The 14,930-nt window shown below is 42.3% G+C and overlaps 2 protein-coding genes across 2 annotated transcripts; both read right to left on the reverse strand.

The window, feature by feature from the left end:
- Positions 1-764: 764 nt before the first annotated feature.
- LOC127782263 (glycosyltransferase family 92 protein Os08g0121900) lies at positions 765-3,645 on the reverse strand. The gene is made up of 2 exons (XM_052309389.1): positions 3,263-3,645; positions 765-2,616 (listed from the first exon to the last, which is right to left on the reverse strand). The coding sequence occupies exons 1-2, from the start codon at positions 3,453-3,455 to the stop codon at positions 1,055-1,057; spliced, it is 1,755 nt and encodes a 584-aa protein (XP_052165349.1). The 5' UTR covers positions 3,456-3,645; the 3' UTR covers positions 765-1,054.
- Positions 3,646-9,458: 5,813 nt separating this feature from the next.
- On the reverse strand, positions 9,459-13,343 carry LOC127782238 (serine/threonine protein phosphatase 2A 57 kDa regulatory subunit B' theta isoform-like). Its single transcript, XM_052309341.1, has 3 exons — positions 12,967-13,343; positions 11,615-12,877; positions 9,459-10,388 (listed from the first exon to the last, which is right to left on the reverse strand). The coding sequence occupies exons 2-3, from the start codon at positions 12,818-12,820 to the stop codon at positions 10,044-10,046; spliced, it is 1,551 nt and encodes a 516-aa protein (XP_052165301.1). The 5' UTR covers positions 12,821-12,877; positions 12,967-13,343; the 3' UTR covers positions 9,459-10,043.
- Between the last annotated feature and the right edge of the window lie 1,587 nt (positions 13,344-14,930).

Raw genomic sequence — 14,930 nt, forward strand, 5'->3', positions numbered from 1 at the left:
TTTTCTTGATTAGTACAGCAAAACTAACATTAATTTGTGGGTTAGAGGATAGGAAATTAAAAAGGCCATGTCTGTTTGCTTCATTTGCTCTGACTAAACTATGTGCAAGCCTGTCCTGATAAATTTATGGATACTAGTAAAATAAAGATCTGGGACCTTCGAGGAAGACAAGGACATCCTGTCAAGAAACTTTAGATAATTAACAAGAAGGGAGTACAATAAGTTAAAGAGGGAAAGAGACCTAGGATTTATCCAGTGAGTGCTTGTATGTGCCAGATTAAGTTAACCTAACCATGAAAGTTCAGTAATGAAAGATGGTTGAGAGAGTGACCTGGATGTTGATGCAGTCTCTTCAGATACGTTTCCACCAGCTTTAGTGAAAATAGCCTGTATGACATAAGAAGAATACATTCCCAAAGCTACTACATATAAAGATGCTAGAGATAAAGTAGTCATGATGTAAATATAAAGTAAAAAAATCAAAAGAAAGCAGGCAGCATAGATTACCCGGGTATGATTTTTCCCTGGAAAAGCCAAATATGCTTCCAGGACCACATCAAAGGAAGGTGTACCATCCTTGTCTGCATCACAAACGGCCAGTTAACCAGCTCGTGGTTACTGAACTCAGTTGTAGCCTTCTTCACAATGATTTTGTTTGCATTGTCAGATAGGTGAACAACTGAACAGGCACTGTGATTTCAGTTTTGTGTTATCCATAAGGTAACAGAAAATAAAGCCAAATATAGCAACTTGAGAAAAAAAAATGAAATCAAGAAATTGATTGTATTGATTGTCTCCCCCCAACCAAACTTACAATGAATTGTGCTACCTATCTTTATCTACAAAAGAATCATTTCCTTCTTAGATATGTAACAAAAAATGATGATTCTAATGAACTAAGAAAAGATCAAAAGACCTTAAAATTCAAAAAATATACCAAAGAGCAAATCGCTCTTCTATCTAATTTCTTTTTGGTTCTTCTTTCCCTGTCTGTGTCTCCATGTCATGTATTGTGGTGCCGTGCTGTGCAAGACCAAATACAGTGTTTACCAATCTACCATGGAAGATTTCCAGTGTGTGGGTCTGTGAAAACTTTCTGAACAAAATCTTTCAAACCGTTATCATATACTTCACAGAAACGCCTCGGCCAATCCTCTGGTTCAACCGGTTTGGTCCCAAGCCCAGGAGCCCTGTCCCTTGATCCAACATTCTCCTCGTCCTGCCAATCAGCAACATATGTCGCGACACGTCCGGAGAACTTATCCTTGAACACCTCCCAGACTTGGTATTTGTAGTGGTTGATCAGCATCATACCCTGACCAATGTTCACATATTTCATCCCTTCCTTCAGATGGAAGTGGTGCACCACATTGATGAGGGATGGGTTCAATGCGTCTGGCCTGACAATTGACTTATGGCGCTCAGGTGCAGCCAGCCGGCAGGTGTAGCCTGTTGTAACACCTTTCTTTGGGATCTTAGTCCGGCCTGATGGACCAAAACTATGGCATGCAGTCCTGAGCTCACCGATCCGTGGCTTGACAGAGTAATTTCGGAGGACATCTTGTAGTGTTTGGTTGCCAGGGAAGTGCAGGAACTCATCTATGTCAATGAACCCCACCCACTCACAGCTCTCTCGAGCCCTGAGTGCACAATGTGCAAATCCAGCCTCCTGAGATTTCATCCATGGCCATAAGTAGCGTGTCACATTGTACCTGGATGAATCCATGGTGTTGAGGACCTCCTCAATGCCATCGTCGCTGTTGTTGTCATAGATGAACCACCGCTGCACACCAATACGTGAGTGATAGATGATCCATTCCCGCAGGAACCGTGCTTGGTTGCGAAGCATGGTGCAGACACACATTGAGTGTGCCTTTCGTCTCCAATGCTTGTTGTACCGAGGAAGCGGCTCCGGTTGCGCGATTGAGGGGAGTGTAGAGCTTCCCCGGCCCTTAGTCCTGATGGAGACCAACATAGGCTTGTCATCATTGTTTCTGCTGTTTTTGCCACCGGTAGTCATCCTGAGGTACCGGCGAATGCGAACTGGTGTCACACACCGGAATATCTCCTGAGCAGCAGAAACCACTGGGGAGGTGACAACAAGCTTCGGCTTCGAAAAGTCTCGGCCAAAGACACACTCGTACCGTGATGGCACACCTAGACGACCCGGACGGAGGTTCATCCCCTTTGCAAACACAACGGTGGAGTTGTCCTTGCTGTCAATAAGTGCAGTGTACACCAGCCGATCCCATTGCAACGGCGCCACCGGAGCCGACTGCGCCAGTGAGAGGGACACAGCGACCCTGGATGGTCCGGCGGGACAATGGACGAGGCTGGGTCCATCCGGCAAGGTAGCGACGGACAAGGGCTGGCGACGCAGCTGCGACGAGTTGACAGGGGAGTACAGGCACTCAAATTGCCCCGAAGCCGGCAGCAATGAGCCATCTCTGAGCATCAGGAGAACATGGTCCGGCAAGGCAACCGCGTGCTGGATATGAACAGAAGGCAACACGGCGTCGACGCTGACCATGCCGGCTTGCTGCGCGCCGCGCTCCGACGACACGGCGTTCAGGGTGGCCGACGGCCACGCGGTCTTGAGCACGGGCCGGAAGGATGCTGCATCAGGGGGACAAGAAGAACATGGGATTAGTTAGCACAGCACATTCTGTCCATAAATTAAAGAGCCAAACGGATTCGGCATGGGTGAATTCAGATTGCATCAACAGAAACGTTCTTCATGTGACCAAGATAAGCCTTTTCTATTCCCAGAATTCACAGTATCAATTCAGTCAAACGGCAGTAGCAGCAACACTAGTTGCAATTTAGTAAACTCGCAAGCCAGCGTAACATTCCGGAAATCGCGAACCACGCAAGAATGGAATGAGAAAAAAAAACACTACAAATTTTGTTGGAACAGTGAGACCCCTCAGATCTGCCACGCGATTTGCAACCCCACAAGAAAGAGAGAACTTTTTCTTCACCACTCCCCAACAGCAAACACTAAACGCATACCAGAAACAAATCTAAATAAACAAAAATGCAAAAGAAACTTTCCCTCAAATCATTCGCGTGAGTCCAATTGAATCGATCCAAACCGCGCCTCCAACCACAAGATTGTCATGGGAGCATGATTCCACTGGCCTACCTAAACCCAACCAAGATCCAATTCAACTCCCCCCCACGCCACGGCGGCAGCCAACCAACTCCGCCGCCGTCCCCAGAAGCGACCAAGGCGGAGGCGAGGGGGAAAAACGAGTCTCACCTCCAATGACGTGCGCGGCGCCGAAGAGCACCGCGCCGGCGAAGAGGAACGCGAAGAACGCCGCGAACAGCCGCCGCTGCGTCCCCGCCGGCGCCCGCTGCCCCCTCGCCCCGAAACTCCCACCTCCCCCTCCTCCGCCACTGCCCTTACTCCCAAGCCTACTCAGCTTCCTCTCCTTCGCCGCCAACGCCATGCCGCGGACGCACGCACCACTGTCTCCAGCAGCTCCCCTCTCGCTCAGATCGATCCACGAGCGCCGGCTAACCCCACGCGCCGCACCATTCACTGCTCCTCCTCGCCGGCGGCGACCACTGGAGCTCTCCCTCTCTCTCTCTCTCTCCTCGGTCGTCTCTCTCCGCCGCGGTTGCTGCCGTAAATGGCGAGGAGGCGGAGGCTCCGAATCCGAAGCGGCGGTGGTTGCCGTTTATACCCGCGCGCACGCCACCGCCAGGTGGGGTCCACACCTGTCCCCACATGTCGGTGACCCAAATGGCAGGCGCTCCACGCGGCGCGGTGGGTGCCAATGACAGGTGGGTCCCACGGGGACAACCTGTCAGTGAGACTTGTCGCTCTGAGTTTCTGTTTGTATTGTTTGATCATCCGTCTTATTAAAAAATAGAATTATTACTTATTTTATTTGTGACTTGCTTTATTATCAAAAGTACTTTAAACGTGACTTATAATTTTTTATATTTGCATTATTTTTTCTAATAAGATGAGTGGTCAAACATTGTATGAAAAAAGTCAAAGCGACCATTAATTTAGGACGGAGGTAGTACTAGGCTATGTCCAACGGGGCACGCGTGTGTGTGACAATGACATGTGGGGACAGGGAGGTGGGGCCGTTGCGTCAGTTGGTTGGGGTGAGGTGGGATGTTGGTGGAAAGTGTTTTTTTTTTGGGGCTTGGAACAGCAATTATTGGGGTGCACATGGGGCAAGGTATCCAATTCTGCCTATTGAAGATTAGGGAATAATGTAGGGGGTATTTCTCTTAAGTAACAGGTGTTCTTTCCATTTCCATCTTTCTTTCTTTTCTTTTCATAGAAAATGACAGATTAATGACTAATGAGGAGAACAATGGGAAATGAATACACATTGTTTCACTGGAAAAGGAGGGTTTCAAAGCCTTTGTGTTATATTACTTGTTTAAATATTTTAAACACATCACTAATCCTACAAACTTGGACATAGATAGATCATAAATTACTGGTGATGATTTTTTTTTTCTGGAAATTATTTTACTTTCTTATTGCATCAACTTTACCTATCATTTTCATTGTCTTTTTTCTTAAAAGGAAAAACGATAATCAATCAAATATTTGGTTGGCTAATAGCGTTTGAACGATGAAATCTTCCACGCGTTGAAGTTGGTGGTCACCAAAATGTTTGCTTAGGTTAGGACCATCAAGGCCCTACTTGGACAAAATGTTTTGGCACATCCATATTAGCATGTGATACCCTGTTCACTTTTGTCTTTAGAAGTCAAAAGGAAATAGTGGGCTGTGAACTTCGTTGAATCTGAATCACTTGGAAGAATTATACTTACCATATCTCAAAATAGCTTTTCTTTGTCTTGGAAAATATCCTCTTAGACAAATATTTTGCATATCGATGGAATGAAAATTGACTTGTTGCAATTCCTCAGTGATCAACGGTGCAATTAGACCCAGTAATTGCAGTCACCTTAGTTGAAGCTGGGATATAGGTTTCAGGGTTGTCATGGATCATCTAACAGTAGCTTATGTAACCAACTTTCAGCACAAATTTTACCATACTACTGTATTTCACACTTGACAGAGTAGTTAACTTGATGGTTTGCAGTAATATTTGTCCTTAGGGTTGATCAAGAAATCCAAAGTTAAAAGAACCCTTACCTCAAAGCAAAGTCAAATGTGGTCCTTTAAAGGGTCCTCACATTAAACCCTGCATTAACCCTTGTTGGAGGTTGGTTAAGGGTAAGTATTAAGTAATTACAACTTGCATTGTACTGTATTATCTTTGTATGAGTGATGATGCTTCAAAACCCTGCAGAATTCCAATGTGGAGCCCTTGCCAAAAGGTTAATAAAAAAAAGGCAATTGTCCTGGTAATACTTTATTAACTGTACTGTTGCTCCTGCAACTAGTTTACCTTTTGTACTCTTACAACACACATGGGGTGTGGGACTTACCGACTTAGTAATCTACTACTTCTCAGCTAATCTGAACTCTGAAGAAGCATATAAATTTTACAGATCCGGATAATCTGATGCTATGCCAGTACTAGGTGTTTGTCAGTGTGTTGGTGTCCGTATTAATTAAATGGCATTGAAATCTCAAGGAAGAACCTACTGGTTTTAATATAGATGCAGATACTAGCAGCTTAGGACATGTGAGAAGTCGAAATGCAGCATACCTTATTCATGAACCATTAAAAGTGTGATTTATAGGAAGCAGAAGTATATCAAATGCAAATGCATACCATGGTATGTTTCTGGTCTGGTCAGAGTTTGTTAGAAAGTGGAACCACTTTCTGCACTTCTTTTTCTGAACATGCACAGCTCATGCTAGAGAACATTGCATGGAGTAGAGGAAGAACTTCAGATTGAAATGGTCTATAAAATGGCAGCTCCATAAGGCTGAAACATTGCAACAGACAGCATATGGTTTTAGCTCTGAAGGTAAGAGTTGTAGGAAACTGAACTCTTTCTTGTCAGTGACAGTTTCAGGAGCTCAGTTTTCTCCAACATCTTATCTTCGGCGCCTTAATCTTTGTAGTGACTATAAATATGTGGAGTGGTAGCTTGGTTAGGTATCACAACCATAATCTTTGGCAGCTGAATTTGAGGTTTGGATGGGACCAAATCTTACTGCAGACTTGCAGAGCAAGACAAGATTTGGTTTCCTCCAATATCTCATGTTCAGTTGTCAGACAGTGAATAGTGGTGCAATTAGTGAGCTTTAACTTATGGGTGGAACAACCTTGGAAGCTGAATGTGAGAGTTGGATGGGGCCAAATCCTGAGCTTCAGATCTTGCCATGGCACAAGATTTGGTTTCCTCCAGTATCTCACCTTCAATTGTCCAAGATGGCCAGATGCAACATAAAATGTGTTTTGTTTATAGCATTTTCTGTTTAGAAATGGGTACAGAGTGGGATTGGAATTAGAGTGGAACAGATGCAGTGTAGGGAAATATGGCTGTCCTGTTATTTCCAATGATGAGCATTCTGCAGTAATCAAGTTGCTAAACAGATAAATTAGCAGTAGAAGCACTTGCATTTCATACCAGTTTTTTTTTTTAAAAAAAAACCTTTCATACTCTTCAATCTTGTATTTCTATGTAAATAACTTTTATTCCTCTTAATACAAAGATACGCTCCTAGCGTATTCTCGAAAAAAAATACTCCTTTTCCACTGAACAAGTAGCATATGCTAATTCTTGATCATCTGCCCACACAAGTATCACATTTTGCTGAAATGTGCAGGCAGCAGCATACAGCAGTTGCCATTTGCTTAAATCTAATTTTTGGTAGCTTAGCTCCATGAAAGATGCACATAAAACTTCCTTCTTTTAGTTAAAGACTAGCTCGCAGCCATCAATTTGAGACAATTTCTCACCGCATACAAGCATAACTCTTTTCCAAATTTTCTGAAGCTAATCAGAGATAAAGCATGGTGCTTTTTCTTTTTACAGTTTCAGACTTTCAGCAATCTCACCGTGGAGTCGTGGACTATACACAGTCAATCTCCAAGGATGCCTCAGGCTCTCTTCGCGTGAAGAAAATAAATGGAACTAAAGGAAGGGATGCACGAACCTTGGCTGCAGGAGAGTTAGCTGGAATGGTCGATTGAGGTCGCCGGCGACGTGGAAGATGGAATGCACGCGCGCCGCCTCACCGGCAAGGCCAGGAGGGTCCGCCAGAGCGGCAGAGCCACGAGGTCGATGTTAAATATGTGATCCGAATTAATTTTAGGCTTACAATATATTCGGATTAGTTTTCTAATAGGACTCCATGTCTTTTCCTATAAGGTGTCTCTCCTATATATATACTCTTGTAAACTGTAGGGGAAGGGATGACGTTCCCATTATTATCTCCCTACGTTTGTAATCAACTCCTCAATAGTGATCATTGCCGGTCGATATCCGTGATTTTTTCCCACAAGGGTTTTCCACTTAAAATTTGTGTCTTCATTGTGCATCTATTTTCATAATAGTCAAGTTGCCTCCGCACCATGCGTGGTCAGATGTCAGATCAGCAGGGAGACAAAGCTACAGTGTCAGTCACATCAAGCTGATCCTCCTGAATAAATTTGATTTCTGTCATCTACCACTTCCTTTTTTTAATATATGATGCCATTAACTCTTGTAGTAATGTTTTAGTTATTTTTGACCATTCGTATTACTCAAAAAAAATATGTAATTATTATTTATTTTGCTCTGGCTTGATTTATTATTAAAGGTTGTTTAAGCACGACTTATATAAAAATATGTTTGAATTTTTTTAATATGATGAATGGTAAAATGTTTGTCAGAAATTCAATGGCATTCTATATTAAAAAACGAGGAGTATTACATCAAAATTTTCGTTTCTTCTTATTCTATTGGTTATCGATGTGGTGAAGGGAACCTGGAATTGAGATGTGGATTCAGATTTCAGAAGCCCTTTCCTTTCCCCAGTATTCAGTGCTGGTCATGCTAGCTGTTGCTCTGATGTTCCGAATTTCTGATGAGATGTCATACTTTACAGTACCGACTATTTCTGAGTAGATGAAAAACAGTTCAGAACAATAAAAGGTACTTACTACTTGTTTTAATAGAGAATCAAATACTAGCAAGTAGCAACGTAAGACATGTGACAGTCAAAATGCAGTATATACCCTATTCATGACTCATTAAACTTCTGATTTGTAGGTCCCTTTCAAATAAAAAAAAATGATTTGTGACAAGCACAAGTGGTCAAATGCAAATGCATACCACAGTGTTTTTCTGGTCTGGTCAGAGTTTGTTAGAAATTGGAATTACTTTAAGAGCCTTTCTTTCTGAACATGCACAACTCATGCTAGAGAACATTGGACGAGTAGATAGAGCAGAAACTTCAGAAGTTCATTTTGAACTGGCCTATAAAATGGCAGCCCCATGAGGATGAAATACTGCAGCTGATAGCATATGTTTTTGCACTGAAGGTAAGAGTTGCAGGAAACTGAACTCTTTCTTTGTCACTTTGTTAGTAACAGTTTCAGGAGTTCAGTTTCCTCCAACATCTTATCTTCGGCGCCTTAATCTGCAGTGACTGTAAATGTGTGGAGTGGTAGCTTAGCTAGGCATCACAAACCATAATCTTTGGCAGTTGAATTTGAGGTTTGGATGGGACCAAATCTTACTGCAGACTTGCAGATTAACGCAAGATTTGGTTTCCTCCAATATCTCATGTTCAGTTGTCAGACAGTGAATAATGGTGCAATTAGTGAGCTGAACGAACAACCTTGGAAGCTGAATGTGAGAGCTGGATGGGACCAAATCTTGAGCTTCAGATCCTGCTATTGCAAAAGATTTGGTTTCCTCCAGTATATCATCTTCACCTTTCCCAGATGCAATATGAAATGTGTTCTGAGGGTTACACCATCACAGATACTTACAGAATTTTCTGTCGAGCTTCTTAAATTAATTAGTTAAATCTTGAAGCTAGTTGGCAACTAGTACAATGCCGGGTTAGAATTAGAGTGGAATCAATTCAATACTCCGCATTCAGATAAATTATCAGCAGTCTGCAGGTGCATTCAACATTTCTACTCTTTCCATTTTAAAAGAAATAGTCGTTTTCCTCCGATTCTTGATCATCTGCCACACACAAATGTCACATTTTGCTGAAACACAGGTTTCTTTCTGTTGAGACCTGCAGACTGCCGTTGCCATTTGCTAATTTAGTTTTTTTTGCAGCTTAATTCCATGAAAATTGCAGATAAAAACCTTTTCTTTTCCATTAAAAACTGAGATCATACTCATCGATTCAAGACAATTGCTCACTGCACAGGAGCATTGCTCATTTATTTTTTTTTCATACATCCTCTGAAGCAAACACATATACTGAACTAATCAGTGAAAAAGAACCAGTAAAAAAAACTGGGTGTTTTGTGCCTGAAGCACGAACTAAATCAATCAAAGTGTGGTGTGGCAAGTTTAGCCACCAACCAAACAACCCCTAAACAAGGCAGACAAAAATGCAATAATTCCAAATTGACCACCAGTCAGCAACTCTGCATCGATTGATGCAAGCAGGAAGCATTCCTCGTTACAAATTTCTGTATACATCTAGAAAAAGCAAACACATGTACACCCGGGGTACATATTATCATGATAAGACTCGAAGTTATTCATACATAAAAACATTGTATTTCTGCAAAACCATGATCAACAAGCAAACTCTGTTCCTACTTGCTACTCTCTCATGTGCTGCTAACCGTCCTCAACATCAGGGCACTGAGCTCCAGTCTGCACCTTGACCCCTAGCAGGCTAGCACATACATCTCAGAAAAGCAAGGACATAATCTGCCTCCTTTCCTTTGTCCCACGGCGAAGAACAGGTGCTACGATCTCGGAACAGACAGAGCTCTGAGCCCTGTTGAAGATTCGAAGTCCATCATCTACCTTGTATATACAAGTCAGCCTGCGAAAATGTTCAGGAGCAAGTAACATGAGGCATGCAGGAATCCATGAGCATTCACATCAGTGATCTAACTAGATCTGGCAAATGAGCTGCTCATACGACGTCAGCATTCAGCAAGCAACGCTGAGGAGCGCTGCTAATGAACTGTAGCCTCTGGAGGAACTGCTGGCTCACTGCTGATAGTTTTTGACGAGGCAATCTCTTCTAGGCGCTTCCATGTGGCCTCACGTTTTGATCTCAACGCGGTTTCTTTTGCTTCATCTTCCTCAAACTTCTTGAGGCACTCCTCAAACAGTACCGGGTCATGATCCATGAATATCTTGCGAACATTAAGACTCAAGCTTTGAACTGCCTGGTTCCAGTGTTCTTTTGTATTTCGTTCTATTGCAGGAAGGATTATGGGCAGTATCACCTTGCTGTTCTGCTTGATCAAGACCTCAATATGGTCGTTGTTCCACAGAAACAGAGCTCGCTCTGCCACCTGCAAAACAAGAAAAAATAAGAAACAATACGCCATTACCTTCTATGACAAACAGGTAGCATGGGGTCACTAGAAAATTAAAAAGCTTAAGTTTCGTTTATCACAAAAACTTAAACACAACACAATTTGATCATCAAGCAAATGATCAAGTAGCTGATGGTCATTATCAAACGCCAACTAGTAAAATACATATAATATCACACATCCATGGATCAGGATCTCAGTGAAATTTCACCAATATCTTGTCATCTTGGATGGGTCCGAAACAATTGCATACCAGGGGAATTTTTTTTAATTTAAATTGTATATACAAACAAGCCTAGCGGTAGCTCTTACTACTATACAGGGTAAGTTCTGTGGTTCGAGTCCTGTCGATGCCAGCTTCATCTCTTTTTCACATAAAAATTTAAATTTGGTTTCAGTTTTTTTGGCAACATTATGGCAAGAAAAATAATCTCTCCCTAGACCTAATCATCTCAGCCTCCACCGATTTTGTTTGTGAAAACCAACCGTCTCAACCGGTGGTACATCCTAACTTTAGGATATACATCTCCACTTCTCAGAAGAAAGTGAACAGCATACCATAAATCCAAAAAAAGGATGGTATTATCAGCAGACAAAAGAAACTGCATAAACATAACACAGAAGCATGCATGGACACGTTTCTTGAAGTATACATTGTAAATGATCATTTAATATGATATCCATGTGTTAGTGCAAAACAGCAATTCAAAGGATAAAAATTGTCAGCTACAGTTACATGGATGGGTAATGTGATAGAATTTTAGTATGGATTCACAAATTGGTATGTACTTTAGTGAGGAGCCCAGGATTCATATAGTAAATACTTTGGGCATTTAACAGCCCTATCTTGTATTGGTCCAAAATTGTGCCAACAGGCTATCTGGCTATCATATAGCAAACATGGTAATAATCAACAGCCCAACTCTATAAAGAATAACCATAATTGGTACGACTTGTGTGCTGAAATACATGTATTGGCTGTTGGAAAGAAATCAACCGTGGAATGTGGATCGCTGAAATGGCCATGCTATCTGTAATATTGGTATTCCATCTGATAGATAATCTAATAAATAGTTTTAAAATGATAAATGCCTATTTCCATATCAACATGACAAGAACTGAATGCACAAGCATACAACAACTAGCAAAAACAATATTACATGCTTATGGTTTAACTGCCATTCAGTAAAATTCATTTTTACCTGAAAGTGAGAACTATTCAGACAGCGGGCGATCTGACGGAAAAGTGACACCATACATCTCTGAAATTCTGCTGGCTGAGTGGCTTCCAAAACCTCTTCTAACTCGCCCAAAAACATCACCTCCTTAGCACTATTCGTGATGGGCCAGTATTTAAGTAAACCCCTTATAACAGTATCCGCAAGCTTGCAGTCCTTCTCAACAAACTGAGTAACACAATATGACAGTTGTTGATGATACATGCTAACACATTTTGGTTTGTGGAGTGGAATCAATGCTCGCACAAGAAACAATTTGTGCTCTTCCTTGAGTGGCAAAGCAAAACCATTGATTATACTCCCCAAAATCTCTAATAGCTCAGCAATCCCGTTATGCTTTTCTGTCTCAAATATGAACCTGTAGAAGATATTATTAATCGCCTTCCTAATGAATGGACGGTGCACCATGAACTTCCCATATATCCTATGAAGTATTGTCTTCAAATACTCCCTTTCCCTAGGATCCTCCGAGTCAAAGAGATCAAGCAGCTTGATAATGAAACCATGATCGACGTATCTCTTGGCCAGCTTAGCATCGGTCTCAGGAGACTGGACAAACCTTAAGAATAGTTCATACACAATCTGCAAGTGCGGCCAAGCCGGGTCCATGACAGGTTCTTCCTCCTCCATATCAAATGACTCAAGCGGCTTGTTCTCTCTTGGCGCGGGGTTCGGTACCCTGAACAAGTTGGTGGACACCATTTTGATGACCTCCTGCACAGCGGGCTCCGGGAATTTCCCCGTAGCTGAGGTGACATAATCCACGAGCTCCAGCAATGTTTGCCTCTTGATCTCCTTCTCCTTGACATCCTTGGTCGGGTCCGTGAAGTCGAAAACCACACAGCACATGACCACCTTCCGGAGAAACAAGCTGGGCTTCTCTGGCGCCGGCGCATCCCGTAAGCTCGGAAGCGCCTCAAACACGGGCGGCGCCAAGAAACCATTGCTGACACCAGCACCACCATGATGGGCGTTCTTGACGGTGTAATTCTGGCCGGGATTTGTGACCGCGGCTGTATAATTGTTAGGATTGGCGATCCTACTAGACATGGTCAAATCCGTGGTGGTTCTTGCATCAGGCAGCGACGAGCCGACTCCGGCCAAATCCTTCTCCCCGGACTTGCCCGGCTTCTCCTTCTTGGGAAGCCGGCCCAGGATTTGCTTAATCATAACGGATCGTCCAAACAAGCAACTCGATCAAAATTCACGAATCCATCATTCCTCAATCTGATCATCAAATTAATTAAAACGCCGTAAGAAGCAGGGAAACGAATTCACCTCATATATAGCACAAAACAAAAAAAAAAAAACCGCACCTTGCTAGGATCAAATCGACGCCTCCGGAGCCAAATCCGCGATCGAGACGACCCCTAAAACCGCGCCTTTTTCACGAGAAACACAATCAGTGACACCAATAAAAAGAAGAACCGTGCGGAGAGTCAAAAAGGGAAAGGGGGGGTAAAGAAAAAGGCAGAAAAATCCCGCCTTTTTTTCCCGAATTTCCACGCGAATTGGCCCCAGGGGGAAGGGAAAGGCCGCGAATTGGATCGATTCGTGGAGAAAACTATGGGGATTTCGCCGTGGAGGAGGCGTCGCCGGTCGGGTTCTTCCTGCGATGCGAGCACAGTGGGGAGAGAGGCAGTGGGTGGGGCGAAGCCAAAATGGGAGAGAAAACTAAAAAGCAGAGGAGGAGATGATGGATAGAGAGAGAGAGAGAGAGGAAAATATAATCTTTTTGTTTTTTGTTTTTGGACCTAATCCAAAATGGATAGCTTCGTTTTGGTCCTAAATATTCTGGTGCACATTTTGTGTTGCACCCAGTGAAGTGCAATTTCAGTCTTGTGTGGACTGTAACTTTCAGTGGCAGCACAAAAACATTTTTATTTTTTCATGGGGATGCTTTTCTTTTTCTTTTTTCCGTTTTTATATGTGTTTTAGTACTTATGTATGATAATCCCTCCATTCTAAAATATATAGTAATTTATGATCGGATTGGATATATCATAGTATAACGGGACATGCCCTTGTCCAGATTCGTTGATTAGGATGCGACTAATTCGATACTAGTTTTTATATTTTGAAACAGAAGAGTAGATTTATGAAGATTGATTGTTCTACCATTCATAGCGACATTCTCCTAGATTCAATGAAACTAGATTGCCATGTCATCAGGGGCATGTGATGGTTGTCTCAAAAATCAATTTCATGTTAGTTAAGATGGTCTAATAACTGTTTCTGTACTATTTAGCAGATATCTGAACTTTTTTCCTATTGATAAAGATTACCTAAGAACATAACTACCCCCAAGAAAAGAAAAACATAGGATTCGGTAACATACCCTTTTTTTTTCTCACTCTAACACTTTACTTACCCCTATATCAAAGATACATACATCATGATTTATGAAGCTGTCGTTTTGTTGATGGCACAATAATGCAAAAGGAAATATTCTTATTTCACTTTAGAATATAAACCGTATGCTTTTAGAACTGAAACTCTTCTTGGTGAACTGTCTTTCCTCTGAGTACGCTTTACGTGTACCCTTAAGAAAGAAGGGCTAAATAAAGGTCCGTGACAAATGAGAACTCATGAGAAGAAATTTCTGATTTGAACTAATTGAATATATAAGCATGCCATATAAAACAAAATAAACTAATGATGCAACCATGGCCAAAACGATAGACTTGTAACAGGTCCAACATGCCACTAGGAGGAGAAGACCAGAGGCAGTCAAATCAAACGCATATACTTTTATTGGGTCACCATTTAGGACGGTCAAATCTCACCTTTTTATGTCGAAAATCACATGGTCAAATATCAAACCAGATGCCCTGTTCTTCAGCACGAGCAAGAATGTAAGACCCATCATACACTGAATTTTTCAACCACAAGAACATTATTTCTTATTTCAACTGAATTTCCATGCGTGCTTAACATAATGGATGATTCAGGATGATTACTGGATTGATGGTGATTCCTGATTACTGAATAAAGACAGCTAGTGAGGGGAAGGGAGGGGGGGGGGGGCGGCTAATCTGCCTCTGGTGTCACTATTAGGACCATGAGTAACAAATGGCTGAAAGAAAGGCATGAGAGAAATGTCACATTCAGAGCAGTGTGATTAAAGCAAAGGCCAGTGTTTTGCTGTGCTGTGCCTTAAGCGTTGCTTATCTGTCCACCTGCTTGTGCAAGCAACTTTTACCTAATCCCCTCCACTTTACTGTGTGCTCTTGCAGATTGGTTTAACCCTAGCTAATTAACTAGTAGGCACCAAAATAAA

The sequence above is a fragment of the Oryza glaberrima genome, chromosome 8, assembly GCF_000147395.1.
Source record: "Oryza glaberrima chromosome 8, OglaRS2, whole genome shotgun sequence".
NCBI classification, from domain to species: domain Eukaryota; kingdom Viridiplantae; phylum Streptophyta; class Magnoliopsida; order Poales; family Poaceae; genus Oryza; species Oryza glaberrima.